At 64.8% G+C, this 26,240-nt stretch overlaps 2 protein-coding genes across 4 annotated transcripts; one reads left to right on the forward strand and one right to left on the reverse strand.

Moving 5' to 3' along the window:
• The first annotated feature begins 10,680 nt into the window (after positions 1-10,680).
• On the forward strand, positions 10,681-17,776 carry TALDO1 (transaldolase 1). Its single transcript, XM_046015043.1, has 8 exons — positions 10,681-10,838; positions 13,163-13,286; positions 14,127-14,234; positions 14,508-14,639; positions 16,582-16,757; positions 16,916-17,113; positions 17,287-17,432; positions 17,597-17,776. Exons 1-8 carry the CDS (start codon positions 10,742-10,744, stop codon positions 17,627-17,629), a joined length of 1,014 nt encoding a protein of 337 aa, XP_045870999.1. The 5' UTR covers positions 10,681-10,741; the 3' UTR covers positions 17,630-17,776.
• Positions 17,777-19,349: 1,573 nt separating this feature from the next.
• Positions 19,350-25,455, reverse strand: GATD1 (glutamine amidotransferase class 1 domain containing 1). 3 transcript variants are annotated; one of them, XR_006819959.1, is made up of 8 exons: positions 25,335-25,455; positions 23,639-23,715; positions 22,998-23,103; positions 22,528-22,639; positions 21,345-21,439; positions 20,561-20,654; positions 20,290-20,401; positions 19,350-20,198 (listed from the first exon to the last, which is right to left on the reverse strand). XR_006819959.1 is itself a non-coding variant. In XM_046015044.1 (8 exons), the coding sequence occupies exons 1-8, from the start codon at positions 25,396-25,398 to the stop codon at positions 20,192-20,194; spliced, it is 663 nt and encodes a 220-aa protein (XP_045871000.1). In that variant the 5' UTR covers positions 25,399-25,455; the 3' UTR covers positions 19,350-20,191. The 3 variants fall into 3 exon arrangements, 2 of the variants coding, with proteins under 2 accessions (XP_045871000.1, XP_045871001.1); XM_046015044.1 differs by having other exon boundaries at positions 22,532-22,639; XM_046015045.1 differs by having other exon boundaries at positions 22,532-22,639; positions 23,639-23,756; positions 25,335-25,418.
• Between the last annotated feature and the right edge of the window lie 785 nt (positions 25,456-26,240).

Genomic DNA, 26,240 nt, shown 5'->3' on the forward strand with positions numbered 1-26,240 from the left:
GGCCTCTGCTGGCCCTGTGGTGCCCACTAGAGCTGGAGCTCAGAGGGACAGCTCCCCGTCCTGACCCCATCTGGCAGGGCTCTGCCTTTAGCAGGAAGGTGGTGCTGGCTGGACTATGGCGACACTCCCTTCTAGCTGGGTTGCTTAGCGGGGGGGGGGGCCAGAACCTACACTTATTTCCTTGCTTGTCTCTCCCTCCCCTTCTCCATCCCATCCACAGGCCACCTGCTCCATCCCTCTCTGTCCCCACTGCACTCCCTGGACAGCTTGAGGAGGATCTGATCTTCAAGACCCCAGGCCCCTGGCTCCCTAGTACCCCAGGCCCCTCGTTCCTAACCCACTGCAGCCCTAGGCCGCTCCGTTACCCAGGAGCTTCTGGTTCCAAGATGCTCCGGCCCCACCCGCCTGCTGGCCCTCTGGGCCCCTGGAAGAGGTTTCCCCACCACTGCTCGGAGGTGAGCGTGGTGGGCCCGAAGTCACACGGCCTTCAGCGTAGGTATGAGGACAGGACCGCATCCCTGTCCAAGGCCACCAGATTAGGGGATGACTGAACACCACCCTGTTTGACATCCTGGTGATTTCAGGCCCGTAAAAGTAGGCTTGGATGAAGAACAAAGCACAGAAAAAAAAGAAAAGAAAAGAAAGAACAAGGCCCAGGGGTGCCTGGGTAGCTCAATCATTAAACATCTGCCTTTGGCTCGGGTCATGATCCCAGGGTCCTGCTCCCTGCTGGGCGGAAAGTCTGCTTCCCTCTCCCACGCCCCTGCTCGTGTTCCTGCTCTCGCTTTCTCTCTCACGCTGTCGAATAAATAAATTAAATCTTTAGAAAGAAAGAAAGAGGTCCAGAGGGGCCAAGTCACCTGCCCAGAGCCCTGGAGCAGGGGAGGAGCCGGCCTCAAATGCAGCTGGGCCTGATTTGTGTCCCAGCCTGACCTCGTCTCTCCCCACCCCAGACAGGGCAAGCAGGAAAGAGGGAGGGTCTGGTGGCGCCGGCCCCAGCGGTGGCAGGGACTGTGGAGGGTCTGACCATGGGAGTGTCCCGCCGGGCAGGAGGGGGCTGAGCTGCCCGCCCCCTGCGTCTGCCCAGTGCCCAGCTCTGCCGCCGGCAAACATCCCACCAACACCAGCAAGCATCCCACCAACAAAGCCTGTCTCTGTTACAGGGACAGGCATGTCTTTGTGGCCCTCCCCTGACCCGCTGGTTTCATTCGCCTCCTCGCCCACTCGGGACTGGCCTGGAGGCAAGAGGGGCTTTTTTTCTTTTTTAAAGATTTTTACGTATTTATTTATTTGAGACAGAGAAGGAGAGACATAGAGTGTGAGTGGTGGAAAGGGGCAGAGGGAGAGGAAGAAGCAGGCTCCCCACCAAAGAGGGACACTTTCCATGAACGCCCCCGAGAGGCTTCTTCAAGAAGAGTGTTTTGGGGCGTCTAGGTGACTTACTTGGTTAAGCATCTGCCTTTGACTCGGGTCATGGTCTCAGGGTCCTGGGATCGAGCGGTGCATCGGGCTCTTGGCTCCGTGGGGAGCCTGCTTCCCCCTCTCCTGCTCCCCCTGCTTGTGCTCTCTCTCTTGCTGTCTCTCAAATAAATAGAATCTTTTTAAAAAGGAAAAGAGTCTTTTCTTTGTCCTTTCTGTTTTACTTTTTCAAAATATTTGATTTCCCAAGAGGTTAGTGCAGGGAAAGGCTAGCACGAGGGTTAGGCGTCCCTCACACCTGTACCAAGTGGCCGGAGATGGAACGGAGGCTAGAAGGGCACCAGTTCCCTGAACCAGGTGGCGCTTGGCAGGGATGAGCCCGGCAGAGAGGGACTCGCAGGAGGGAGCGGCACTGAGAAGGTGTCTCTGTGTCCCGAGCAGCAGAGAGAGGAGACTAGGAACCTCCCCCCCAAGCAGGAGAGAATCCCAGAAGCAGGAAACCATTCTCCTGAGGGGAAAAGTATCAAGTTCCTGGAAGAAAATGTGGGAAATGTCTTTGTGATAAAGCGGAGGAAGAATTTTCTGTGCAAAACTTCACACTGAGCTGATGAGTTTGGCTTCACCACCACTAAGGATGTAGCTGGCCAGTGACCCATGGGGACGGCTGCCGGGGAGCCGGGTCTCACCAGTGGTGGAACCTGCTGCCGCAGGCCCGGTGGGGCGTGCCCTTCCGTGGGCCCCCGAGCTCTCAGCGAGTGTCCCCCTAAGACAGAGTGTGTTGGACATTGGATTGTGTCCCCACCCCCCGCTCATACAGGACAGGGTCATTAGGTTGGGCCTTAATCCAACATGACTGCGGTCGTTGCAGGAATGACACTGGGCAGGTGCGCGCGTCCTGGGAACGTGGAGGCAGAGATGGGGGCAGGTCGTCTGCAAGAGGAGAAGCACCGCAGTGGCCTGCAGCAGTCAGGGACAGGACACGACCCAACCCTGGGGGACCAGCTCGGCCAACACCGTGATCTCAGCCCCGCTCCCCGATTCCTGCTGTTTGACCCCTGCCCTTGAACGTGCTTTGTTATGGCCACCCCAGGGAAGGCACGAAGTGATTATTTGCCTTTTTGACCCAATTATCGTATAAAGCTGCCCTGGGGAGGGTCTCTTGGCTCCTTTGCAAGGATCAGGCTTGGCGCGCCCCTTCCCCGCAAGTGCGCCGGTCGGGTGCCGAAGTCCCGGGGAACAAACACCTCATCTCACTCCACCCAGCCTTGGCCCCGAGCTGAGGCCCACGGGCCAGGCCGCCCCGGGCAGCGCTCTCCTGCAGCGGCCGTCACGGTGGCCGTCGCCACGCGCGCCGCCCCGGCCCCTCGGGAGAACCCGGCCTCCGTGCCGTGGCTGCTCGGACCCGGCGTCCCGGCGGCCCTTCTCCCCGAAAGGAACGAGGGACCCCGTCGCCTCAAGCAGAACCGGGGCCGGCGTCGTGGCCATGGTGAGTCGGAGCGTCCGAGTCAGCGTGTGGAGCCCCACGCGAGACCGTGTTCAGGCAAGTCTCTCGCGGCCCAGCCCCAGGCTGCAGACAGGCCCGGCCGCACGTGGACAGGCACCCACGGCTGCAAGCACGGGCCTCCGCCGTGGCCACGCGGGTCCGTCAGCACCGGGTGACGCCCGCCCCTGTCGAGCGGGCCGGCGACGCGGCCTCAGGGCCCAAGCCCGGCCGCCCAGCGGGGCCACTCGCAGAGTCTTCTTCGTTTCCAGCCGTCGTGAAATACACAGGACATAAAACGTACCGTCTTCCCCGTCTCCAAGCCCATGGCTCAGGGCACTAAGCACATTCACACTGTTGTGCGGCCGTCCCTGCCGTCTCCAGAACTTTCCATCTTCCCAGACTGAGACTCTGTCCCTGTGAGACACCGACCCCCGTCCCTCCCCCGGCCCCAGTCCCCACCATCCACTCTCTGTCCCACTGAGACACCTACCCCCAGCCCTCCCCCGGCCCCGGGGCCCACCGTCCACTCTCTGTCCCCGTGAATCTGGAGACTCCAGGGACCCCATCTGGGTGGGATCCTGCAGTATTTGTCCCTCTGTGCCTGGCCTGTTTCACTCCGCATCACGTCCCCCAGCTCCATCCAGCTGTGGCAGGTGTCAGCGTGTCCCTCCGTGGGACCAAGGGACAGTCCGGCGTGTGGATGGACCACGTGTATCTGAGCGTCCGTCGGTGGACGCGGGGGCTGCTCCCGTGTGTCAGCGGCTGTGAACACGGGTGTGCGAGCGTCCACGCACGTCCCTGCTTTCGATTCTCTGGGTACATGACTAGAAGAGGAATCGCCCGATCACACGGTCACTCCACTCTCAATTTCTGGAGGAACCGCCAGCCGTTTTCCACAGCGGCTGCCCGGCTTCCGTTCCCGCCGACCGTGCGGGGTGCGGGCTCCAGCCTGCACGTCCTCCCACACGCGGGGCGCCCGCTCTCTGCGGACGGCAGCCGACCTGACGGCGGGAACCGTATCCCGGGAGCCAGGACAGTGTCCGTCTGAGGAACTCGGAAGCAAGGCTTCCAGGACGCGGAGGGTCACCGACTACTGTCTAGGCAAACCTTGGTCACGAGCCCCTTCGGAGGCTGCCGCCAGCATGTTTGGAGGACGGTTACCAACATGTATCCTGGGGGCTTGGGTAGAGATAAAGAGATTTTCATACGTTAAGGCAGACTTGGGGTGCCAAGGGAGGGGCTCAGCCAGTAAGCATCTGACTCTTGGTTTTGGCTCAGGTCATGATCTCAGGGTCGTGAGCTCAAGTCCCGTATCGGGATCGCTGGGTGAGGAGCCAACTTAAAACAAGAAGAAAGGGGGGGAGAGGGGGCGCCTGGGTGGCTCAGTGGGTTAAAGCCTCTGCCTTCAGCTCAGGTCATGATCTTGGGGTCCTGGAATCGAGCCCCGCATAGGGCTCCCAGCTCAGCGGGGAGCCTGCTTCTCCCTCTCCCTCTCCCCCGCTTGTGTTCCTGCTCTCACCGTCTCTCTGTCAAGTAAATAAATAAAGTCTTTTTTTAAAGATTTTTATTTATTTGACAGAGAGAGAGAGGGAACACAGCAGGGGGAGCGTGAGAGGGAGAAGCAGGCTCCCCGCTGAGCAGAGAGCCCGATGCGGGGCTCGATCCCAGGACCCCGAGATCATGACCTGAGCTGTGGGCAGACACTTAAGCTACTGAGCCACGCAGGTGCCCAGTAAAGGCTTTAAAAACAAAAAGTGTTTTAAACACTTTTTAAAAACACTTTAAAAGTGTTCACAGTGACGCAGCACCGCTCCAGGAGGAAGGTCGCCCCGCCCGTGTCAAGGGCTTGTCACTGGGCTCTGAGTTATGAGGAAGTTCAGCCTTTTCTCCATATTTCTTTTGCCTTTGTTCCTCACCCTGCTGCCAAGGAGAGCGGCTGCTCACGCGGCCGGCCTGGGCCAGTCTCGCCCATCCTGGCGTGACTCAGTCCCTCACCTCCCCCCACCACACCCTCCCAGCCTCACCCGCTCCGTCCGCTCAGCCCCCTCCCCGCCCCGCGGTGGCCTTGCGGTCTCCCACACTGCCCCGGCCAAGCCCCATCTCCATTAAATCTCGTCTCCACCTTCCCACACCCACCGGGAGAGCCTGGGGCACAGACAGCCACCCGCAGCGAGCCACACCGCCTCCCGTCCCTCCTCCCCCATTGTGCCCCAGCATCCCCTCCGTCCCCACAGCGGTGAACCAGGCAGTAGGGCCTCCCCGTGCGCCACCAGCAGTCTGCCCCTCCGCCCCCTCTGTGCTCAGGTCCGCCGCCCGTGACGCTCCCTGGTGGTCTAGTGGTTAGGATTCGGCGCTCTCTCAGGTCCGCCGCCCGTCACCCCTGCCATCCTGCCTGGTGACAGTCAAGCTTGTCTGAGCCGCCGGGATCCCGGCCGTCCCTCGTCCCCCCAAGGACCAGGCTGCCGAGGCCGCTGCTGCTCTCCCTCCCACAGCCACAACTGCGCTCATTGCTCCCCGGGCCACCAGCCCAGCTCCCCTCACTGCGACACCCCCCCAGTCACTGGTGGTGGCGGACTCCATGCCAGCCGGCCCTGAGCCCCAGAGCTCCTCCTCCCCACCCCCAGGGTGCCAGGCTCGCCCCCTCCGTGGACACCCCCTCCCCCGACGGACTGACCCGACTTCCCGTCCATTCCTGCCCGCCCACACCTGGAGCCTCTTCAGGCTAACCCCAGACCTGAGCTCGAGACCTCTAACCCCCAGCTGCCCTGCTCTGGGCACCCAGGTACCCTAAGCCAGAGGGTCCCCTGCCCACCCCCCACCCCCCCCACCCCCCCCACCCCGGCCTGGCCTTCCCCTCCCCCACAGCCAGCAGCTCTGACAAGGTTTGCTGCCTCTCTCCACTGTCCTCTGGTCCCTGTCCCTGCCCGCCCTCACCACCTCCAGCTTCCGCCCTTGTCCCCTCAGTCAGACACAACACAAGGCCCAGAGAGACCCTTTAAACCCCAAATCCTATTACAACCCTCCCCCGCCCCTCCCCACCCTCGGGCGTCCAGGCTCCGCAGCCCCACTGGAGTCCCCGGGGAGGCTGCTTGGCTCCCTAGACCCTGCGGCCTTTGCTTAAAGGCCAGCTTCTGGCGAGGCCTCCCCGATGGCCACCCCCACTCTTCCAGGCGGCTGACCTCTGCCCCGCCCAGGTCAGCCACATGGCCGATCTGCTGTGTTCCTTCTCAGCACCCAGGAGGAGCGCGAGACGGGATGCGGGGACTCTCCGCAGACACTGCAGGGGTCACGCGCTCGGAGCTCTGTTCGCCGCCCTGGGCCACCGGCCCACACAGTGTCTGGTTTCCAGCCGCTCTCCTTTTGCCTTCACGTGTCCAGCCTAGTTCCCTGCGGACGGCTCTGCAGGCCCGGCCAGGCCGTACGACTGTCCCGGTCTGGTCGGGGCAGGAGTCCAGCTCCTCAGAGGGATGCCAGGCTGTTCGGATGCTGTCATCCACCACCTCCAAGGACTGCGGTGAGGCTGGACCTCTGACCGCTCGCTCGCCGACCTGGCCTGGCCTGTCCCCAGCGCCCATGGTACCGGCACCTGGGTGGAGAGGACACCGAGGTTCCTGGGGGACGCCTGCAGCCCGGCAAGAGGGCCCTGGGTGCCATGCTTGCCTTCTGCTGCCCGGGCCACCCGGTCAGGGCTTAGGAGGGTCCTGGGAAGGGGCTGAGCCAAGAACGGTGGAGGCCCAGACGCTGGGCCCCGGGTCCCCAGCCCAGCCCACCCAGACGGGCTCGGAGACCTCCCAGGTCTCCTGCCTCCGCACCCGCTCCTTCCCTAACCCCGAGGCTTTGCCTGCACCCCTCCACCTGTCCTCAGACCTCCGTGTCAAACACCGGCCCCCAAAGCTACAGTCCGGCCTCTATCAGAGCACCCAGGCGGTGCTTCAGAGACGTCTGGGTCGTCCTGGGACCTGGGGGTCCTCCCCCTCCTGAGGCCACGAATGCCCCCGGATCGCGGAGTTGGCGACAGACAAGCTAATAGGCCTTCTTCATCTCCGCAGGCCCCCTCATTGCTCCTGGCCTCCTGCCGGGGATGCGGCCGACTTTTCCGGGGGCCGGGGCTGGGCTGGTCGGGGCCCAGCACTGCCCGCCCTTCCAGGGAGCTGCGTGGCTCGCAGGGCGGCCCAGGCCCCTTATCTGTGTGACGCGAGGCCCGAGGGACCCCTGGGAGGGCACCCGTGACGCCGCCCGTGCCAGGCGATGAGGTGAGGTTCTGACTGCGAAGCGGGGAACCACCTTGAGGAGGAAGGAAGCCGCGTCCTGCTTTCCTGCATCTGGGTGTGCAGCGAGCACCGCAGCAGGGGCCCCGACGCAGGGCCTCCGGCAGGCTGAGGGGCCGGCCCGGGCCCTTCCACGGAGCTCCCTGCGTCGGGGCACAGGTCAGGTGCGAAGTCCACGGGCGCCTCCTTCCTGACCGGGACGGCCGGCAACTTCTTCTTTTCCTTCTCCATCTTAAGATTTTATTTGTTTATTTATTTGGTCGGGAGAGCGGGCCTGTGCAGGGGGAGGGGCAGAGGGGAGGGAGAGAGCCCGGCTCAGGCTCCATCCCAGGATCCTGACATCATGACCTGAGCCAAACCAAGAGCCGAGGGTCGACCCACGGAGCCCCCGAGGTGCGCGGGTCGGGCAGCTTCTACGGGGGCCTGAGGGAGAGGCCGGTCGGGCGCCGCGCCCCGCTCCCTGCCTGACCCGGTGCCTCTGCCTGCATCTTGCAGCTGCCGAACCGGGTCCGTGGAGCTCCTGGCTGGGAAGCGCGGCGGGGGCTGGGCCGGCTCACCGGTTCTCCCCCCGAAGAGATCTCAGAGACCTAAGCCGGGCTGAGGCCCTTGCTGGCCCTGGCGGAGGGAGGGCGAGCGCCCGCGGGAAGGCAGCCGGAGCAGGGGCCCTGTGGCAGGGGAGCACATTTGGAAGTGTTTTGACAAGCGTCTCCCCCGAGGGATCAGTCCCCCGGAAGGACACGGAGCTGAGGTCCTCAGACCCCGACACAGCCAGGACTACCCCAGGCTTGTCAGAGGCGCCCCAGCTTCCGGCCGGTGTCCGGGCGCACACGGAGCCCACGTTTCCCACGCGCTGCTCCCTCCGTCACACGCTGAACCTCTGATGGAGAACGTCTCTACCACCCCAGAAAGCCGCCTTGTGCCCTCGCTGGGTCAGCTCCAGCCTCTTGTCCTGCCTAGGACAGGAGGCCTAGACCGGCCCACGGTGGGGTCCCGCTCTGTGCCCACCCGTGCCAGGCTCCTTACCAGAGCCAGGGCGTCTGCACCAGCGCTTCCTTGGCACCGCGGGGAAGCGTTCCGCTGCCTGGAGTCACCAGTCCGCCCACTTCTGCGGACGGACGTTTGGGTTATTTCCAGTTGGGAGCTGGAGTAAAACTGCTGGGAAGATCTGGGTGCGAATCTTTGCGTGGACGTGTTTGTCCGAGGAAGGGAGGGCTGGTTCCCGCGGTGCCATGTGCTGAGCTTTCAAGGAGCCACGTGACGATTCTCCTGAGGGTCCCCGTGCACCGTTCGCCACCAGCAAGGTGGGAGCGCTCCCGCCCCACGTCCTCACCGACACTTGAGATTGCCGATCTTTTGATTTTACTTTTAAAAGATTTTATTCATTTATTTGACAGAGAAAGAGAGTGAGAGAGCATAAGCAGGGGGAGCAGCAGGCAGAGGGAGGGGGCAAGCAGGCTCTCCAATGAGTAGGGAGCCCGATGCGGGGCTCGATTCCAGGACTCTGGGATCACGACCCGAGTCGGAGGCAGATGCTTCACCGACTGAGCCCCCCAGGCGCCCCTAGATTGCTAGTCTTTTTTAATATTTGCCATTTTAGTAAGACACTGGGGAGGGCTAATTGTGGTTTTGTGTTTCCCTGGTGAATAGTACCTGTTTTCCTCTGTGACACATACTTCTTATTTTTGTATTTCTGTGACGAGGGGAAGGCTCTTTCAACCAAGATGGACCAAGGAGAGTAGTGACCCTTGACCTCTGCCTCATAATATACAGAAAATCAGTCCCAGAGTCGTTGAAGACTAACATGCCAGCCAAAACTAAAATGACTCTGAAACAACCCGCAGGAAAATATTGTCACTTGGAAGCAAACATTTGGTTTTTTTTTTTGAGAAGATACAAGAAAGCACTAACCATAAAGTTAAAAATTGTTATATTGAATGTCATCAAAATTTAAAATTTCTCATTGAAGACAGTGAAGAAAATGAAAACATAAGCCACAGATTTGGAGAACACCGACAACACACACGTCTGACAAAAAGACTTGGTCTGGAATACACACAGAACGGGACAGCAGTTACAAGATAAGCTGCCCCTACAACCCAGCAGTTTGCGTCCAACGGCAGGTTTCGTACACCGTGCCTTTGCCTTTGGGACGCCTTCTTTTTTTTTTTTATTTTATTTATCTGACAGACAGAGATCACAAGCAGGCAGAGAGAGAGGAGGAAGCAGGCTCCCCGCTGAGCAGAGAGCCCGATGCTGGGCTTGATCCCAGGACCCTGGGATCATGACCCGAGCGGAAGGCAGAGGTTTTAACCCACTGAGTCACCAGGCGTCCCTGGGATGCCTTCTGAACTCAGCATTCCTCACGCAGGACAGAGTCCCAACGTCAGAGGCGAGGCAGGAGTCCGTCCCTTGTGGATCTGGATCTGTGCAGGAGAAAACCAAACCACCAGGCCCGGCCTCCAGCCCGCTCCTTCCCAGGCCAGGGCACCTGCGTCTGTCGGACTCAGGGCCTGCAGTGCCAGGCCAGGGCTGGGGACAGGGCCTCAAGCCCACCCCGACCTCCAGTCCTTGCGCTGCCCGAGCCCCGTGGGCCGCCGCTGGCCCTGGACATCGCTGTCTGCAGCGGCCAAGGGCTGGCAGCTTCCTCGGCGCAGTCCGGCCACGGCCCCATTCGGAGTCTGCAGCCTGGAGGCCGCTTCTGAGCCGCTGCTCCTGGGAGTCAGGGGCCTGGGCTTGGAGGCTCCTCCAGCATCGTCCCTACAGGAACCTCTGCGTCTTACAGAGCGGCCGGAGAGCGCCCGGGGAGTCCACGCAGGCTCTCCTGGGCCCAGGACAGTGGGCAGAGCGACAGGCTGTTACAGGAGGACACAGAGGCGGCTCCGGGAGGGTGGGCGCGGGGCAGGGTGGCCATGGTGGGTCTGTAGGGTCTGTAGGGCCAGCGTCTTGCGGAGTTACTGGGGACCTTCGACCTTCCGGCCTCTCCAGGGCGGCACCGGCCGAAGGGCTGCTGACCACGTCCCCGTGGCTTCTTCCTTTTCAGGGTCTGGTTGTTCTCCTCTGACCGCGGCGCGGGCCCAGGGAAGGCCCAGTGGGGCGGGCCGGGCCGGCGCGCTGCCCCGCCGCGGCTTCCCTCCCGCCTTCACTCATGGGGCGTCTGGCAGCCCGACCACGGAGCCCCAGGTGTCCCCCTCGCCCGCCCCGCCTGTCCCCTTCTCAGCGGGGCGGCCCGTTGGGGACCGGGCGGCCCGGAGGGACCGTCACTCCAGGGTCACCGCGCAGGGGCGCCTCGCTCCGGAAGCTCATTTCTGGGGCGCGCCCCGTGGGGCACACCTGCTGGCGGGAAGGGGACACCAGTCGGAGGCCGCAGGGCTGGGGGAGGAGGGCGCCGGGACGCGGTCTCGCCGAGCGCCTGGCCGGGTGGGCGTGGCCGCGGGGCGGGGCGCCGTCTCCGGGGCGGGGCGCCTCCCGGTGGCGGAAGCGCGTCGGCCCCGCCCTCCCGCGCCGCTGTGCGATTGGCTGGCGCGGAGCGGGCCGCGGGGCACTGTGGGCCGCGCGCGGGGTCGGGCTGGCCATGTCGGGCTCCCCGGTGAAGCGGCAGAGGATGGAGAGCGCGCTGGACCAGCTCAGGCAGTTCACCACCGTGGTGGCCGACACGGGCGACTTCCACGGTGAGGCGCGCGGGACCCCGAGCTCCGGGACGCGCGCCGTCCCGGGCGGGGGCGTCGGGGCCGCGAAGGGGCAGGGGTGGGGCGGGGCGCCGCGTCCGCGCCGCTGGAAAGCCCGGGGCGCTTCGGGGGTCCGCGGTGCCGGCCGGGCGCGCGGGGCTCCGCGCTCCGGAGGGGCTCGGGGCGGCCCGGGGGCGCATTTCGGCCCCGACCGCCCGTCCTCGCCGCCCGGGAGCTCGCGGTAGTTCCCGTGCCGGGGGGCGGGGGCTTTCCCGGCCCCGGATCGCGTTGGCGGGCGGACCCGAACCGGCGTCGGTCCCGCTCGGCCGCGAGCCAACCGGATTTTCAGGAAGCCCGGGAAGGGCGCGGGGCGAGGGCGGTAGGACCGACTTCCGCCCTTTCTGCGTTCTCACGCGGCTTGGGAACCCGGCAGTTCCTCCCGGCGGCCCGGGCGAGGCTTGTGCGCGCAGCCCCGCAGCGCGAGCGCCCGCTTTCGGCGGCTTCCGTGCGGGACGCGGGGCCTGCTGCGCCGGGGCCGGCTCCGGCGCGCCGCTGCTCACCCTGCCCTTTCCTGCAGACCTCCGGGCGCGGACCTGAGTGGGGCGGACTGTGCTGTCCCGCCAGCCGCGGAGACCGTTTCTCTCTTCGCAGAGCCGCGGTCTGTCTGCCCTGCGGCCCGGCCTGCACAGGGGCTCTGGGGCAGCGCTTTCCCGGCTCCGAAGCGCCGCAGCGTTTCTCTGGAATGAGAAGGTCCCGCGGCTGACACCGTGCAGCCTGGCCCTGGCACGCTTGTAGATGGCGTTGGGTGTTGTGGCCATTCATGACCCGAAGGTTCTTACCCTCGGGGGTGCCGAGGGCTGGGTCACAGGCCGCGGTGAAATACAACCAAAGTCACCGATGCTCTCCCCAGCGCAGTGCCCCCACCCTGCACGGCGGCTGGTCACTCCCATAGGACGCGGCCTATTGACCCTGGCTGAGCATTAGTTTCTAAGTTTCTCAAACTTAAAACCTCCTTTTTTAATCAAATTCTGCCTTTTTTTTTTTTAAGATTTTACTTATTTACTTGACAGAAACAGATCACAGGCAGGCAGAGAGAAAGGAGGAAGCAGGCTCCCCTCCAAGCAAAGAGCCTGAGGCGGGACTGGATCCCAGGAGCTGAGGGGTGCCTGGGTGGCTCATTCCGTTAAGCGCAAGCTCTCCATGTCAGCTCAGGCCATGATCTCAGGGTGGTGAGATCGAGTCCTGGGTCAGGCTCCACACCCAGCAGGGAGTCTGCCTGAGAGTCTCTCTCCCTTTGCCCCCCACCCCACCCCCACATCTGAAATAAAAATCTTTTTTTTTTCTATTTAGATTTTTTTTTTTATTTTAGAGAGACGGTGGGGAGAGGGGCAGGGGGAGAGAGACTCTCAGGCAGACTCCCTGCTGCGTGTGGAGCCGGACCCAGGGCTCGATCTCACCACCCTGAGATCATAACCTGTAGCCAAACCAAGAGTTGACCGCTTAACGGACTGAGCCACCCAGGCGTCCCCAGAGGACTTTCTCTTGTTACTATTTTGAAATACAGACTCACAGGAGGTTGCAAAATTAGCCTGTCAAGTCCCGCTCTGCCCAGTGGTGACATCTCGGTGACGGGGGCGTGATGTTGGCATCAGCGCAACGTTGGAAAGAGGCAGCAGGCCTGGTCCCGCTGAGCGGCCGAAAGCCTGAATGGGGGTGGGGCGTCCATTCCCAGCCCCGGTGGACAGCACGGAGAGACCCCTGGTGCCTGTGCTCCTGGTGGCACCCCCATCACTGTCCTTGGCGGTGCCTGGTCTCCGTCTCTAGTTTTGTCACCAACGTGTACTTTGAAAAGACGAACTTGCCGAATGGCTTTGCTGAGCCCGCCGATGGTCTGGAGCAGATGCGAGCTTGAGGGGGAGTGGCCGTGGGGGAGCCTGCCCGTGGGGCTCCGCGGGTTTCCTGGCGTTCCCGGCTCGCTGCTAAGAGAGAAGGAAGAGAGCCGTGCGTGGGTGCAGCCGTGTCCCTTCCTGTCGCTGGCCTGGGCACCTGCCCACGGTTGCTGGGCTGCAGGAGGTGCCTTCCCAGCTGTGGCAGCTGCCTGCCTCCGCCCTCGGTGGGAGGGGCAGCTCTCCCGGGGGCACCTGGACCTCTGGCCCTAATCTTGGTGGCGGTTGTATTGTGCAAACAGCCTTCCGGAACAGGGAGGGCAACGCATGTGAGGTGGGGCTGGAAGACACACTGGCCTCCGCTGGGCTGCCTGGGGCTGGGAGGGACTCGTCTGCAGCGGAAGTCCACTCACTGTCCTGCTGTCCACCCTCTTTCCCTAGCCATCGATGAGTACAAGCCCCAGGATGCCACCACCAACCCGTCCCTGATCCTGGCCGCGGCCCAGATGCCGGCCTACCAGGAGCTGGTGGAGGAGGCCATCGCCTACGGCCGGAGGCTGGGCGGGTAAGCTCGGGGCAGGGCACCGTCGGCCTGTGCCCAGGTTTGGATGCGGAGCCGCACGCTGGACGGGACCGGGTGTCCTCATCGGCCTCATCCGTGCTGCTTGCATGTGGTGCCAACGCCGCAGGGCGTGTCCGGGCCGGTGCCCAGTTTTGTTTAAAGGACTGCGCACCCCTGTAGACACTGCCCCAGTTAAGATGCACCCCAGAGTGCCCTCGTCCCCTTTCGGGGTGAATGTCCCAGCCGTGGCACGCACTGACCTGTCGTTTGACCGTCTTGTAACAGCTTTGCTACAGGAAGACTCGCCCAGTGCAGTCCAGTTTGTTCTGGTAAATTTTTCCAGTGGTGCAGCCATCACCACAATGCAGTCTAGAACGTTCCCTGGTGCCCCTGCTCCTCCCCCAGGCAAACACAGGCCGGTCCTACTCGCCCTCTCTGCGCCTTTTCCTGATGGCACTCGAGGTCTCCATGGGGGTGACGGTGCCCCGCCGGGTGGGGGCCTGCAGGGACCGAGGCACAGGCGGTGAGCTGGAGTCCGCCCTGCCCTCCGCCTCCCCCTCCCTCCTCTAGAGGCTCGTTGGGCCACGAGGCGGAGGGGTTCCGTGTGGAATGACGTGAAGCTCGGAGGCGGACGCGGGCCCGGCTGTCCGGTGTGAACGTCCTCAGTGCCCCCGAGCCACGCACCTCGATGGGTTTAAAGTGGTAGATGTCATGCTGTGTGTTTGCACGAGTCGGGAAAAAACAACAAGATGGAAGGGAAAAGGAATGAGAGAATTTATTTTGTAGACTCCCGTGGACTTAAACCCAAAAGCTTTTGGGCTAATTTGTCTCCTTGAATTTCAGGTCGCAAGAGGAACAGGTTAAAAATGCTATGGATAAACTCTTTGTGTTGTTTGGAGCCGAGATACTAAAGAAGATTCCGGGCCGTGTGTCCACAGAAGTAGATGCGCGGTAAGGACTCGGGGTCGTGGGGGTCGAGGGGCAGAAGCCGCATCTGGCGTGGAGACGCAGCCGTGTTGCGGGCGCTCGGCGGCTCCCCTCGGAGAAACCGTGGCAGCCCTTCCCGCCCCGCATGAGCTGGGTAGATCCCGGGAGGAATGGGCCTGCGCGATGGCCTCGAAGCTGCACCCTGCGTGGGGCTGGGCAGGCTGCGGGCGCCCACTCGCTCCTCCTCGGTGGGCGTCCGAGGTGCGCGGCTGGACAGGGGGCCTCTCGTTCCCGCAGGTTGTCCTTCGACAAGGACGCCATGGTGGCCCGAGCCCGGCGTCTCATCGAGCTCTACCAGGAGGCTGGGGTCAGCAAGGACAGGATCCTCATAAAGCTCTCATCCACCTGGGAAGGAATCCAGGCCGGAAAGTAAGGATCCCTGTGAGGAGGGGCCTGCTGGCGGCTCAGCTCCCATTCCGGGGCTGGGGGCTGCGTGGCCACGGGCCCGCTCAACCCTCCGTCCGGAGAGGGCCAGCGGGGGCGGGGGGCTGGGTCACCACTGTCCGGAGACAAGCAAGGCCCCTGTCGGATCCCCAGTGTCCCGTCCCCCTGCCCCATCAGTTGGAAGAAGCAGCTTGTTGTTAAACCACACGTGCGTGGTGGAAGGGCCCGGAGCCTTCCTCCGTGTGTTCTCGCCCAGAGAGCACGGACACCGGCACAGCGGTGGGCGAGGGCGTCTCGTCACGCGTGTCCGGCCCGTGTGCTCACTGCCCGCCTGGCCCCAGCAGCCGCTTGGCCACCCTGTTTCTGGCTCTCTAGCCCGCTTGTTTGATGTCCGCCGAATCTCGTGCGGCGGCCTTGCGTGTCTGTCTTCCCTCCCCTGCTGGCACGTGTCGGCTGCGTCCCTGGCAGGGGAATGTGCCACCGTGTCTACACATTTTGTGTGTCCACTCACCCTTGCGTGGACACGTGGCTGTGTCCACTGTTGGGGCTCTCACGAGTGTGCTTTTGGGAACACCCGTGCACAGGTTCCGACGTGTGTTCGCTCCCGTGGGCACCTCCCTGGGAGGGGGCTGCTGTGTGGGACAGTCCCTTTGTGCTTGGCCGCTCCTTGGGCGACCTTCTGCTTCCCACTGGGGCCGTCTGCAGCCCTGCTCTCCTTGTCCGTGTACTCGGTTGTTCTGTTTGTCAGCAGCGATTGGCAAATTGTTCTGAGACTCCTAGACGTTACTACTGACGCCAGGTCAGCCGGTCCCGCTCACGCCCACCCTCCCCGGAGCCCCTGGCCACTAAGTCCTCGAGCAGATAAACCAGGGTCGTGCGGCCGAGCCGGGAAGAATCTGCCAATGAAACAAACTCAGGAGGCTGCCGGTGCCAGGGTCTCGGGCAGCGGTGCCCGCGGTTGCCCACACTGCTAAACGGGTCCGGATCAGAGTGGGCCGAGCGCGTCTGAGCCACTCCCGGGGCCGCGGCCACACAATCTCCTAAGGCTGCAGATGTGCCCCGCAGCAGGGTCCGCAGTGCAAGCTGGTGTGGGGTGGGAAGAGGGGCTGGGGGTGTCCCTGCTTGGCAGTGGCGCTAAGCGGCCCTCGGGGTCACGCGGGACAGCCCGCTTGCAGTGAGCTCAGAGCGCTCTGCACCGAACGCTCGCCGCCAGGGCTGCCTCACAGCTGGCACGGCGTTGTCTCGCGCCATCCCGGTGCTGAGGAGGAACGGATGGTCTTGTCCTGGGGGACTCTCCTGGGCTGTTTCCCGCGGTCTGTGTTCCGTCTCACACTCTCCGTAAAGTCACCCTCCCGGCGTGCCCCACGGTCGGGTCAGACCAGCGTGGCTGCGGGGTCCCACTGAGGCCTCCTGCGGGCGCCTGCCCCAGGCACGCCGGCCCTGGGAGAGGCTGGCCCTGCTGCAGGGCGCCCAGGCCCGTGCCGCCGCCGCCGCCGTGCTTCATGAATGCTGCTGGGGGGCCACGGGGCGCGGGTCCCTCTGATGATGTCCCTGGTGGATGGAGACTCGGCCGGAGGGGCCTGAGTGCAGGCTTGGCCATCACAGCCCACTCCCCAGCTTGCGGCAGGGTGAGCACTGCCCTACCGGCCAGGCTCAACCCCACGACGTCCCAGTGGATTGGGGGGCCAGCAGGGGGCGCCCAGAAGGCTGCAGGTCACAGGCGGGACGGGGGGGGGGGGGGGGGGGGGGGGGGGGCAGGTCGCCACTGCAGTGGGAGGGGACTTGGGGGTCTCTGGCGGCAGCCCGGGGGCCCGGGCGCACCTGCCTGGCCCAGGGAGACCCGCCGCGGTTCTCAGGAAACACAGGTTGATGAGGGAAGCCCGCCAGGCAGAGCGGCTGAGCTGACCGGGGGGCCGTGTCCCCGCAGGGAGCTGGAGGAGCAGCATGGCATCCACTGCAACATGACGCTGCTCTTCTCCTTCGCCCAGGCCGTGGCCTGCGCCGAGGCGGGGGTGACCCTCATCTCCCCCTTTGTGGGCCGCATCCTTGACTGGCACGTGGCCAACACAGACAAGAAATCCTATGAGCCCCTGGAGGACCCGGGTGAGCTGCCCGTAGGAGGACCGGGGTGGGGGCGCGCAGCAGGCTGGGGCGCAGCCGGGTGGACGGGGCGCAGCCGGGGCAGCCCTGGGCCCCGCGCTGGGCGAGCACGCCTCCGGCATCCGCAAGGCCATTGGGGAACACCGTGTGTGCGGCCCCAGGAGTGAAGAGCGTCACCAAGATCTACAACTACTACAAGAAGTTCGACTATAAGACCATCGTCATGGGCGCCTCCTTCCGCAACACCGGCGAGATCAAAGCGCTGGCCGGCTGCGACTTCCTCACCATCTCGCCCAAGCTCCTGGGGGAGCTGCTCAAGGACAGCAGCAAGCTGGTGCCCGTGCTGTCGCCCAAGGCGGGTAAGCCCTCTGACCCTCGGCTGGCGGCCGCCTCCACCCTGGTCTGAGGGAGGGACAGGCCCAAGGCAGCCCGTGTCCTGCCCAGAGAGGGAGCCTCGCTGGGGTCCTGCGGAGATGCCAGGCGGCCCGACCCCCCAGCGGCTGTGGGAGGCCCCGGTGCCTGTCCTCTGCAGCACAGGCCAGCGACCTGGAGAAGATCCACCTGGATGAGAAGGCCTTCCGCTGGCTGCACAACGAGGACCAGATGGCGGTGGAGAAGCTCTCGGACGGGATCCGGAAGTTCGCTGCCGATGCCGTGAAGCTCGAGCGGATGCTGGTGGTGGGTGCCCCACACTCGGGGGCAGAGCTGGAAGGTTCTGCAGGGAGCTGGGGGGGTCAACTCCCCTGGCCCAAGGGTTCGGGACCCCCTCCTGCAGCAGCCCCGGCAGGGGGCAGAGGCCATGTGCGTGCAGCCTCTCACGCTCTCCCTTGCTCCCTTTCTAGGACCGCATGTTCAGCACAGAAAACGGAAAATAGGGCCACACCTGAGCCAGGCCACAGATCTGGGCCGTCTGAATTGGGGCGACTGCACATGCCTGGTGACGAATCTTGCTTTTTTTTTTTTTTTTTTTAACCAGTCGGGGCAGGGACGGATCACAGAGTCTACATAAAATTTGCCTAATTCACGCAGTCATTTGTGTCCTGGTGCTCAGCTCCGTGGGAGGGGGTGGCGCCACCTCGTGGGCACGTTTGGTGTGTGCCGACTCTCAAGCTGCTGCTCTGGTGACCCGCCACAGGGGGAAAGGGTTGGGGGGAGCCCTCCCATGCCCCCTGCCCGGCCAAGGTCTGTGCAGGGGGAGCCGGGTGTCAGGAACAGGCCTGTGGAGGCTAAGGGACCAAGCACTGATGCCCAGAGGCCCCTTGGCCGCATCCCAAGGACAGGAGCAGCACGACACTAGGGCCTTAGGGAGGGGACGTACCGCAGGTACCCTGGCCTGGCCCCAGCAGATCTGGCCTGTGCTGAGTGCAGCCCCCAAGATGTGCAGGGGGCAGTGGGGTGTCCAAGTCCTAGGGAAGTCCTTGCACCTCTGGTGTGTCCCGGCGCTCGGCAGGTGGGCGGATGGCCAGCTGCTCAACAGGCCGCACCCCAGGACTTGCAGGTCTGGGTCACACGTGTGTGCACACATAGCTAACGTCGAGCCTGCCCACCCGCTCACACGTACAAGCTGGTGATTTTAATACTTCAAGCCCTGCGGACCACCGAGATTGACTGGTTGAAAGTTTTTACTGTTTGGAGCAGTCCACACCCCACGTGGGGCAGACTCCTCACCCCCCCACCAAGACGCAGGTGTGCGCTCCACTGAGCCAGCCTGGCGCCCCAACCCCAGCTAAAGGAGGCATCGTGTTCACTTGCACCCCTCACGCCCCGACAGCGACTGTTCTGTGTAGTGACTCACACACACCCGAGGTCTGGCTTTGCAGGCCGCCGTCCAGACGCAGTCTGCACCATGCTCCCAGGACTCTTCCTCTTCCTGGCCAAGGGACATCCTAGCACACGGCGACTCGCGCTGTGTGCCAGTGAGACACTCGGGTCAGGGAAGTGACGACTTGTTAAGTCTCTGTTACGGCGGGTGCTGCTGTCGCAGGCACTCTCACGGGTCACTCCTCTGGGGCTGTCGGTTACTGCCGGTGGGTGGATGGCCCGTGGGGACAGCCCAGCACAGCAGCAGGCCTGAGGTGTCTGCACCCCCCCCCCCCCAAGCCTGATGGCAGCCCCCAGCCCCACACCCCGCATGTCACAAAGCCAGGACCAGGCTGCCAGGGCCACCCAGGGAACAGGACTGTGGGAAGCCCCGCCCTGCGCCGACCCGGGCCCCAGGAGTCGTCTGGCAGAGCTCGGCGAGTGTTGGTCCTGCTTCACGGATCACAAGACGGAGCCCGCAAGGCACGAACTTCAAAGCAACTCGTCCAGAGATGGCGACCACCCTGTGGTGGTGACCGAGGCCCGGAGGACCCAGGGCTCTCAGTGGAGCCTGACACGGTGCCCCCAGAAAAACTGCAGAGGAGCGGGGAGGCCTCGCCTCCTTCCCGTCTTCTGTTCCGAGGGGTCAGATGCAGCAAAGCCACACAAGCCAAGTCGGGGAGGGGACCAAGCCAACGTGGGGCCCAAGAGGACGTGCCCAGCTCCTGGAGGCCCGCGAGCCCAGACGGTGCCCGGCCAGGTCGGGATGGAGCATGCCCCGCACAGGCCTGCTGAGGCCTGGAGCTACATGTAGGTGTAGACCCAGGGGCACTGCTCCAGGGCTCCCGGCCAGCAGGACCCGCACTTTGGTCACTCTACCTCGAAAGCTCTGGGGCAGCTGCAAACCCACACGCCACGTGGGCAGGGCTCTGGGCCGGCAGCGCTGCTTTCTGAAGACGCAGCAGTTTCAGCGTCAGGAGCGATGGCCTCACGCGGAGTCACCATCACACTCTGAGCCCACACACACGGCAGAGATTACAATCAGGGCTGCTCCTTCAGCACCGAGTGGTCTGAGGCCCGTCTGGGGGCAGGAGCCTGTGTCCCCCACAAGCTGCCCCCTGGCCTTGGGCAGATGGGAAGTGCCGGGCCAGCCCCAGGCAGCTGGACCACAGCTTCCCCCGCCAACACCTATAGGAGTGCGGGGCAGCACAGAGGCCTGGGCCCTGTCCTCACCACACACAACGGGGTCCTGGTGCCACCAGCAGAGAGACCCAGCCGGGGTGGACAGGGACAGGCGGGAGAGAGGGGCCAGCCCGCGGGCCACAGGAAGAGCCGAGGATCCAAGACGGACGCGGGACCCCACGGCTGACCCCACGGGCCAACTCTGAGCCAAGCTCCTGCGGAATTCTCAGAGGCCACCTGATGGCCCTGAGCCCCTCCACCACTCTGCCCCAGGGAAAGCAAGTGGCCCCCAGGGCTGACACTCCTCAGGGCTGATTCTCAGAGGCCTCCAGCAATCCCACTGGGTCCAGCTGGGCGTCCAAAAGTCACTCTCGGGCTGTCATGGAGGCGGGGTCCCTGGAGGCCTGAGGAATCGTCTAGGGGGGGCAGCGTCCACTGGCAGGCGGGAGGCCGTCTCATTTCCTACAGGACAGGTCAGGTCGAGGCTCAGGTTCCGGCAAAGGGCTGGTCAGGAGCCAGGACCCTGCCCCCCATGCCGCCCACGGCTCCTCACCGGCCGCCGCAGAGAAATAGCAGGTTGTGGACAGCCGGGACAGTGGAGCCGGCGTTCTGGCCGGTGACCAGGTGACGGTCCAGCACCACGTGCACGGCATCGGGCTCACTGGCTGCAGGACATCCCGAGAGCGTGGGCTTCAGGCAGGCTCACAGGCCAGGCACACCCTGAGAACCGGCCCCCTTCCCTCTCGGGGCCCCCCCGAGCGCCAGGCAGCCTGCCTGGGTCCCAGCTGTGGCCCCTGGCTGGTGTCTCCCCAGCGCCCGCTCACCACTGAAGTTGGCGCCGGCGTCCTTCACGAAGTCCTCCACGATGAGGGGCAGGCGGGCAAAACCAGGTGCCCTGACGAGCTCGTACACAGAGGGCTGTTGGGGAGGGGGTTCACACCCCCACGTCAGGGGCCCACAACACCCCCAGGGGCCCTCCCCCGGCGCAAGGCCCGTCAATGAGCTGAGGGGGCAGCCTCACGCTGAGCCCCGCAGCAGACAATGGGGGACAAGCAGGGCACAGAGCCCTGGGAGGGGTGTGGAGAGGCTACAGCTGGCGCGGGACCCAGGGGCGCACACGGAGCTGGTGCTTGAGGTCGTGCTCCCGCGCCTGTCCTCCCCCAGCCCCCGCACCACCGCCAAGCTGGCCTCGTGCAGCCCCAAAGGTCCGGTGTCAATCCTTGCACGTTCGACCTCCCTCTGGTGCCCTGTCCGGCCAGGCTCCCTCTCCAACTCCAGGCCCTGCACCCAAACTTCCTGGCCCCAAAGGGTATCGTGCACACAACAGGCACACAAACCGTGTCAGCTCCTTCCCTGGCACCCCAAAGTTGCCCCGTACCCCACTAAGAGCCCCCTGTGCTTCCCTGCCCCGTCCAGAGCCACGGGCCATGCCCTGGAGGCTACCCTGGATGTCAGCGGGGGAGGGGATGGGACAGCGAGCAGCACAGCAACCAGCCTATGGTCCAGTTGGGCAAGTGACCGTCCCCCTGCCAGAGGGGACAGTCCCTGAGTGTTCAGGCACATATGCAGGTCTCTGATGCCTGGCACTGTCCCTTGTGCAACACTCACCCCCGTGACGCTGTAGCCCTGGAAGACCCAGGATCGGTCCTCGTTGGTGGCACAGCACAGAGCTGCGACGCCGTGGCCGACCGCGCAGATGGGCTCTGAAAGCAAGAGAAGGTCTGAGGCCGTGGACACCCCCCCCGGGGGGCATTGCTCCTCTCCCGACACCTCCCCCCTCCGAGCTCCCTCCCCAGCAGTGAGTTTCTGCGCCGGGACTAGGCTTGCTTCACAGCCGTTTCCTCAAGTTTTGGCCAAAGAACAGACGCAGGCAGTCACAGGGTGTGGCACGCCCAGTGACCAAGCCCTGGAGGGCAGCAGACCCAGGGCCGGGCGTGGTGGGCAGTGTGGCAAACGTCTCCGCCCCTGCACGGCTGCAGCCCACCTGCGAACACTGTCCCCCCACGGTCCCTCCAGAGCCCCAGCCCTGCCCGACAGTCACCCAGAGCCCTCCCCAAGGTCGGGTGGGTGCACGGGCATTCCCACGGTGGCAGTGGCCAGGAACAATCACTCTCTGTCCAGACCATGCTGGGAACGGGAGGCCCTGCTCCCGCTAACAAAGGATGCTGTATGGAGCCCCTGGGTTTCTGTCTGCTGGTCCCTAACAAGCATCCTGTCCCCACCAGGCCCAGGCGGCATGCCACAGCACAGTCTTTCTCCCAGCCCCCACTGGCCTCAAACCCTGAACCCCAGCACGTTGCCCACCCACCTCAGAGGAAGCTCGGGGGGGGGGCGGCCACCAGCCCCCATGGAACACAGGCAGAGGGCACACAAAAGGAGCGACCTAGGGGCGCCTGGGGGGCTCAGTGGGTTAAAGCCTCTACCTTCGGCTCAGGTCACGGTCCCAGGATCCTGGGTCGAGCCCTGCATCGGGCTCTCTGCTCAGCGGGGAGCCTGCTTTCCCCCTCCCCCCCGCCACCTGCCTCTCTGTCTACTTGTGATCTCTGTCTGTCAAATAAATAAATAAAATCTTAAAAAAATAAAAAATAAAAAAAGAGCGACCTGAGGGGCACCCCACTTCGAATGTGTGCGTCCCCGCAGACAGCCCAGTACCCTCACGCCCTCTGGGGCCAAAATCGGAGGCTCCTCCCATCTGCCCTGAGACCTCTTCCACCCCCGACCTCTCCCGGGGGCAGAGCCCCGTTCCTCATTAACCTACATACCCCACTCACAGCCCAGTCCCGCACGGCACCTACTGTTCTCCGAGCAGAAGTGCTGGAGGATGCGGGCCAGGGCGCCGCTGCTGGCCAGGTCGGCCAGGGCCCCGGGACAGCTGGGAATCAGGAGGGCATGGTACCGGGCACCTGCGGGGAGATCACAGGCAGGGCAGTCACCGAGAGCGAGGTTGCTGGCTGGGATCAGCCCCCCAAGAGGACCAGTCAGATGCCATCATCTGTCATTTCTCCCCATACAGACTAGGGATCCCAAGACCCACAAGCCATCCCTGACTTTTCCGTGTTCCCTGTGCCACCCACCTCTCTCCTCTAGACAGAGAACTCTGGGCCCAGGATTCTGGATGAATGCTGCCCGGGACAGTCACAGCACTTCTTGGCAAGCCAAGTACATCAGAAGCAGAAGCAAGGACGCACTGTGGAGGCCACAAACCCACCTAGAACCCCCACACCCCGAAGCCCCAAGGTCTCAGCAGCCTGGGCCCCTCACCATCAATGGATTCCAGCTTGGCAGGGCTGGCATACGCCTTGAGGCGGAAATCCTGCACCCAGCGAGCATTGCCCTCATTCACATCCACGAAGTCCATGGTCTTCCCCTGTCAGAGCACGCAGGGGCTGCAGGTCAGCAGCAGACACCCCACTGTTGGCTCACGGGGGCTTGAAATGCTGGGACAGTCCAGACCCCTCACCCAGCCATGCCACGCCCCACGCCCAGCTAACCCCAGCTGACCTTCAATCTCCCCCCTATAAAGTGCCCCCACTGTCCCCCTGGGAATGGCAACAGAAGTGTGCAAAGTGACGAACATGGAACCCACTGCTGCTGTGACCCCAGGTCCCACGCCAGAGAAGAGCAAAGAACTCTGGGAGGAAGGTCTGCCCCACCCTCACTCCTACATGCAGGGGCTGACCCACGACGATAGGTCTCCCTTGCCAGAGCTAGGCCAGAGCCCGGGCCAGAGCCCAGGAAACAGGAACAGCTTGATGACCTCAGCAGGGCCCTGACCCTCAGCCCTACCACCTCCCTTGCAGTTACACCAACCTCGGGCTTCCCTGCTTCTCCCTGAGAGCAACAGCACTCTCCGAGACTCACCCCCCAAAAGGTACGGACCCCGTGGGTCTGGCTGGACTCACCCCAGGGGTGGCCACCTGTAGGTTGAAGGCGGCGCTGGCCAGCGTGAAGCAGTGAAGGAAGGACTGGGCAGATACTCCTGCAAAGTCAACACGGCTCTCAATCGGGCTCTACTAGGCTCTGTGCGCAGGAAGAGGGGCATGACAGTCCCTGCTCCAGACACCCTCAGCGTCTCCTGGTCCCCCACCTCCCCATGCTGGGGCAGCAGCCGCAGCCCAGGCTCCAGCCCCTGCACGATGGGCTCTCTGCCCAGCCTGGCCACTAAAAGCCTCTCCAGAAGGCAAACGCACGGTCCCCAGGTGCACTCACGGCATCACCCGCGACCGAGCCCCCCCCACCCCCCGCATTCAGCCAGGGAGCGGTAGGGTGAGCAAGATCTGTGTCCTCAGATGTGGGGCTGCGGCCCAGTGTCGGCAGAACACGGGTGCATCCCGACCCCCACGGGCTGGCCTCGCCCCTGTCCTCACTTGAGGACACTTGGCCGCTGCTCACAAAGCTCTTGGACCCTGCCCACAACGTCCAGTGCGGCTCACAGCCCTCTTCTGCCCATTTCCAGTCCAAACCATTCCTAGCTGCCGGGGGGGCTGCGGCCCCACCAGGGATATCTGCTTCCAAACGGGCACAGTGTGCATCTTTCCACCTTTATGTCCATCCTGGACTGAACCCCTAAACCTCAGCTTTCCCTTTACCCCCTCCGCGGCACTGGGTATTACCGCAGAGCGCAGGAACGGAGCGCGACGGCACCCACCCACCATCCCTGGACTCTGCCTAATTCTGCCCTCGGTTCCTTGAACCCGGCTTCACCCCTCCTCCAGGGTCTCTGCAGGGCCCCCTCCTGCCCTCAGTGCCCTAGTGGCCTTTTCAGAGCTGTGTCTCCTCCCCATGGCACAGCCACGCCAGTCAACCGCTCCGCACCCTCACCCCACCCCTAGCAGCCACCCTTGGTGGTCACCCCCACCTGCCTCTCCAGGACAGAGCCCCCCTCCTGACGGCTCCTCCCACCGACGCGCTGGGCACGGCGACCCTTCCACCTGCCCACTCGGGCGGCTGGAGTCCGAGCAGAAGGCGGGGCTCCAGAGCCAGAGCCCGGGTCCCGGCCCGGGGCTCTCCGCCACGTGACCTCGGGCTCACGGCTTCCGTCCGACGAAGAAAGCACAGGCGAGGCCCTGGGAAGCGACCCATCGGGCGCCTTCCGGCTGGTCAGTCCCGCGGACCCCAGCACCGGCCGTGTGCCCTGCGGGAGCCCCACGCCGGCGCCCCGGTACCTCACACGCAGGACCGAGGGGTTCTCCGCCCCGGACAGCCCCTCCCCAACCCCTCACGCCCCGGCCGCAGGCTCACGGCCCCCGCGGAAAGGCCCAGTCCCACCGGCCGGCTGCCCAACCGCAGGCGCGCCGGGACACAGGCGGCCCCGCAGCTCCTCGGGCAGCCCACCGCCCCCGCCACAGCCCGGCCGGCGCGTCCAGGACGGCAAGCCCCGGCGCGTGCCGCACGGAGGCCCCCAAGGGCCAGCACCCTCCGCCCCGAGGCGGCACCCGCGCTCGTCCCACAGGAGCGCCGCGCCCCGGGTCCCCCCGCAGGAGGCCAGGGACGCCGGCGCCGCTCCCCTTCCAAGGCGGAAGCGCCGCAAGGGCGAACCGCTCGGGGTCGGCGGGCCTCCCGGCCGCCGCCGCCACGCAACACGCTCGCGAGCCTCACCCTCCGCGGCGCCGCTGGCCACGAGGAGGCAGGCGGGCCGGCTCGGGAGTCGCTCGGACGCCATGGCACCTGCCAGAGCCGGCGCGGCTTGCGCGTGCGCGTGCGCGCGGGGGGGGGGGGGTGCCGGGAAACGCCGGTCACGTGCTACGGCGCCTGGAGGTGGGGCCACGGGCAGCGCTGGGCGCATGCGCCGTTCCTCCTCTTGCCCGGAGCCGCCCCCTAGCACGGTTCCGGGGCGGGCGGTGCCGGCAGGGTGTGGGGCGTCGCCCGGGGCTGGGGGGCTGGGGGGCGGTGTCGGGAGGGCAGCGGGTAGGTGCGGGAAGCGGGCCGGGGGCCGCCGGGGCGGGGGGCGGGGGGAGAGGCTGGGGGTCGTGCTGGCGGGGCTCGGAGCTTGGCCCCAGGGCGGCGGGACACCGCGTGGGCCAACCTCCCCGGCCCGACGCCTCTGTAGCCTTTAGCAGACCCCTGGCCCGGCCCCTGGTCGCAGTCAGGGGCCTCCCCTTTCCGTCGTCCCTTGGGACAGGCGCGCGCAGCGGGAGAGAGGACCCCACCCGTGAACGAGGGTGCCCGTCCCGTGGGTGATGGTCCCTGCCCCGTGGATCTGGGCACTTTACCCTCGATCACTGAGAGTCTGGAGACACAGCATGGAATGCCCGAGGCAAAGCGCCCTCCCAAGGGGGCTCACGTCCTGCCGGTGGGGGCTTCGCACAGGGGTTCACCGGTGACCGCCGTGGAGTGGGCCGGCCAGCCGGGAGGGGGTGGGAGGGGGGCCAGCTCAGTCGGGAAGGTGGGAGGCCAGGAGTTTAAGGAGGCCACTCCCCTGGGGCAGAGAGGGTAGGGCTGCCGCGGTGGGGGCTTGTGTGGGCAGGGGTGGGAGTCTGGAGATCAGGGAGGGGTCTGCGGGTG

This window comes from Meles meles, chromosome 8 (assembly GCF_922984935.1).
Source record: "Meles meles chromosome 8, mMelMel3.1 paternal haplotype, whole genome shotgun sequence".
Classification (NCBI taxonomy): Eukaryota; Metazoa; Chordata; class Mammalia; order Carnivora; family Mustelidae; genus Meles; species Meles meles.

Bases quoted from the DNA above. Each gene is read 5' to 3' on its own strand.
- TALDO1 (XM_046015043.1), top strand. From the start codon at position 10,742: ATGTCGGGCTCCCCGGTGAAGCGGCAGAGGATGGAGAGCGCGCTGGAC. The intron at 16,758-16,915 runs GTGAGCTGCCCG...GTGCGGCCCCAG, and splicing joins TGAGCCCCTGGAGGACCCGG to GAGTGAAGAGCGTCACCAAG. The intron at 17,433-17,596 runs GTGGGTGCCCCA...CTCCCTTTCTAG, and splicing joins AGCTCGAGCGGATGCTGGTG to GACCGCATGTTCAGCACAGA.
- GATD1 (XM_046015044.1), bottom strand. From the start codon at position 25,398: ATGGCGTCCGAGCGACTCCCGAGCCGGCCCGCCTGCCTCCTCGTGGCC. The intron at 23,716-25,334 runs GTGAGGCTCGCG...TTGACTTTGCAG, and splicing joins GGCCAGCGGCGCCGCGGAGG to GAGTATCTGCCCAGTCCTTC. The intron at 20,655-21,344 runs GTGAGTGTTGCA...CCTCCCCAACAG, and splicing joins AGGGCTACAGCGTCACGGGG to CCCTCTGTGTACGAGCTCGT.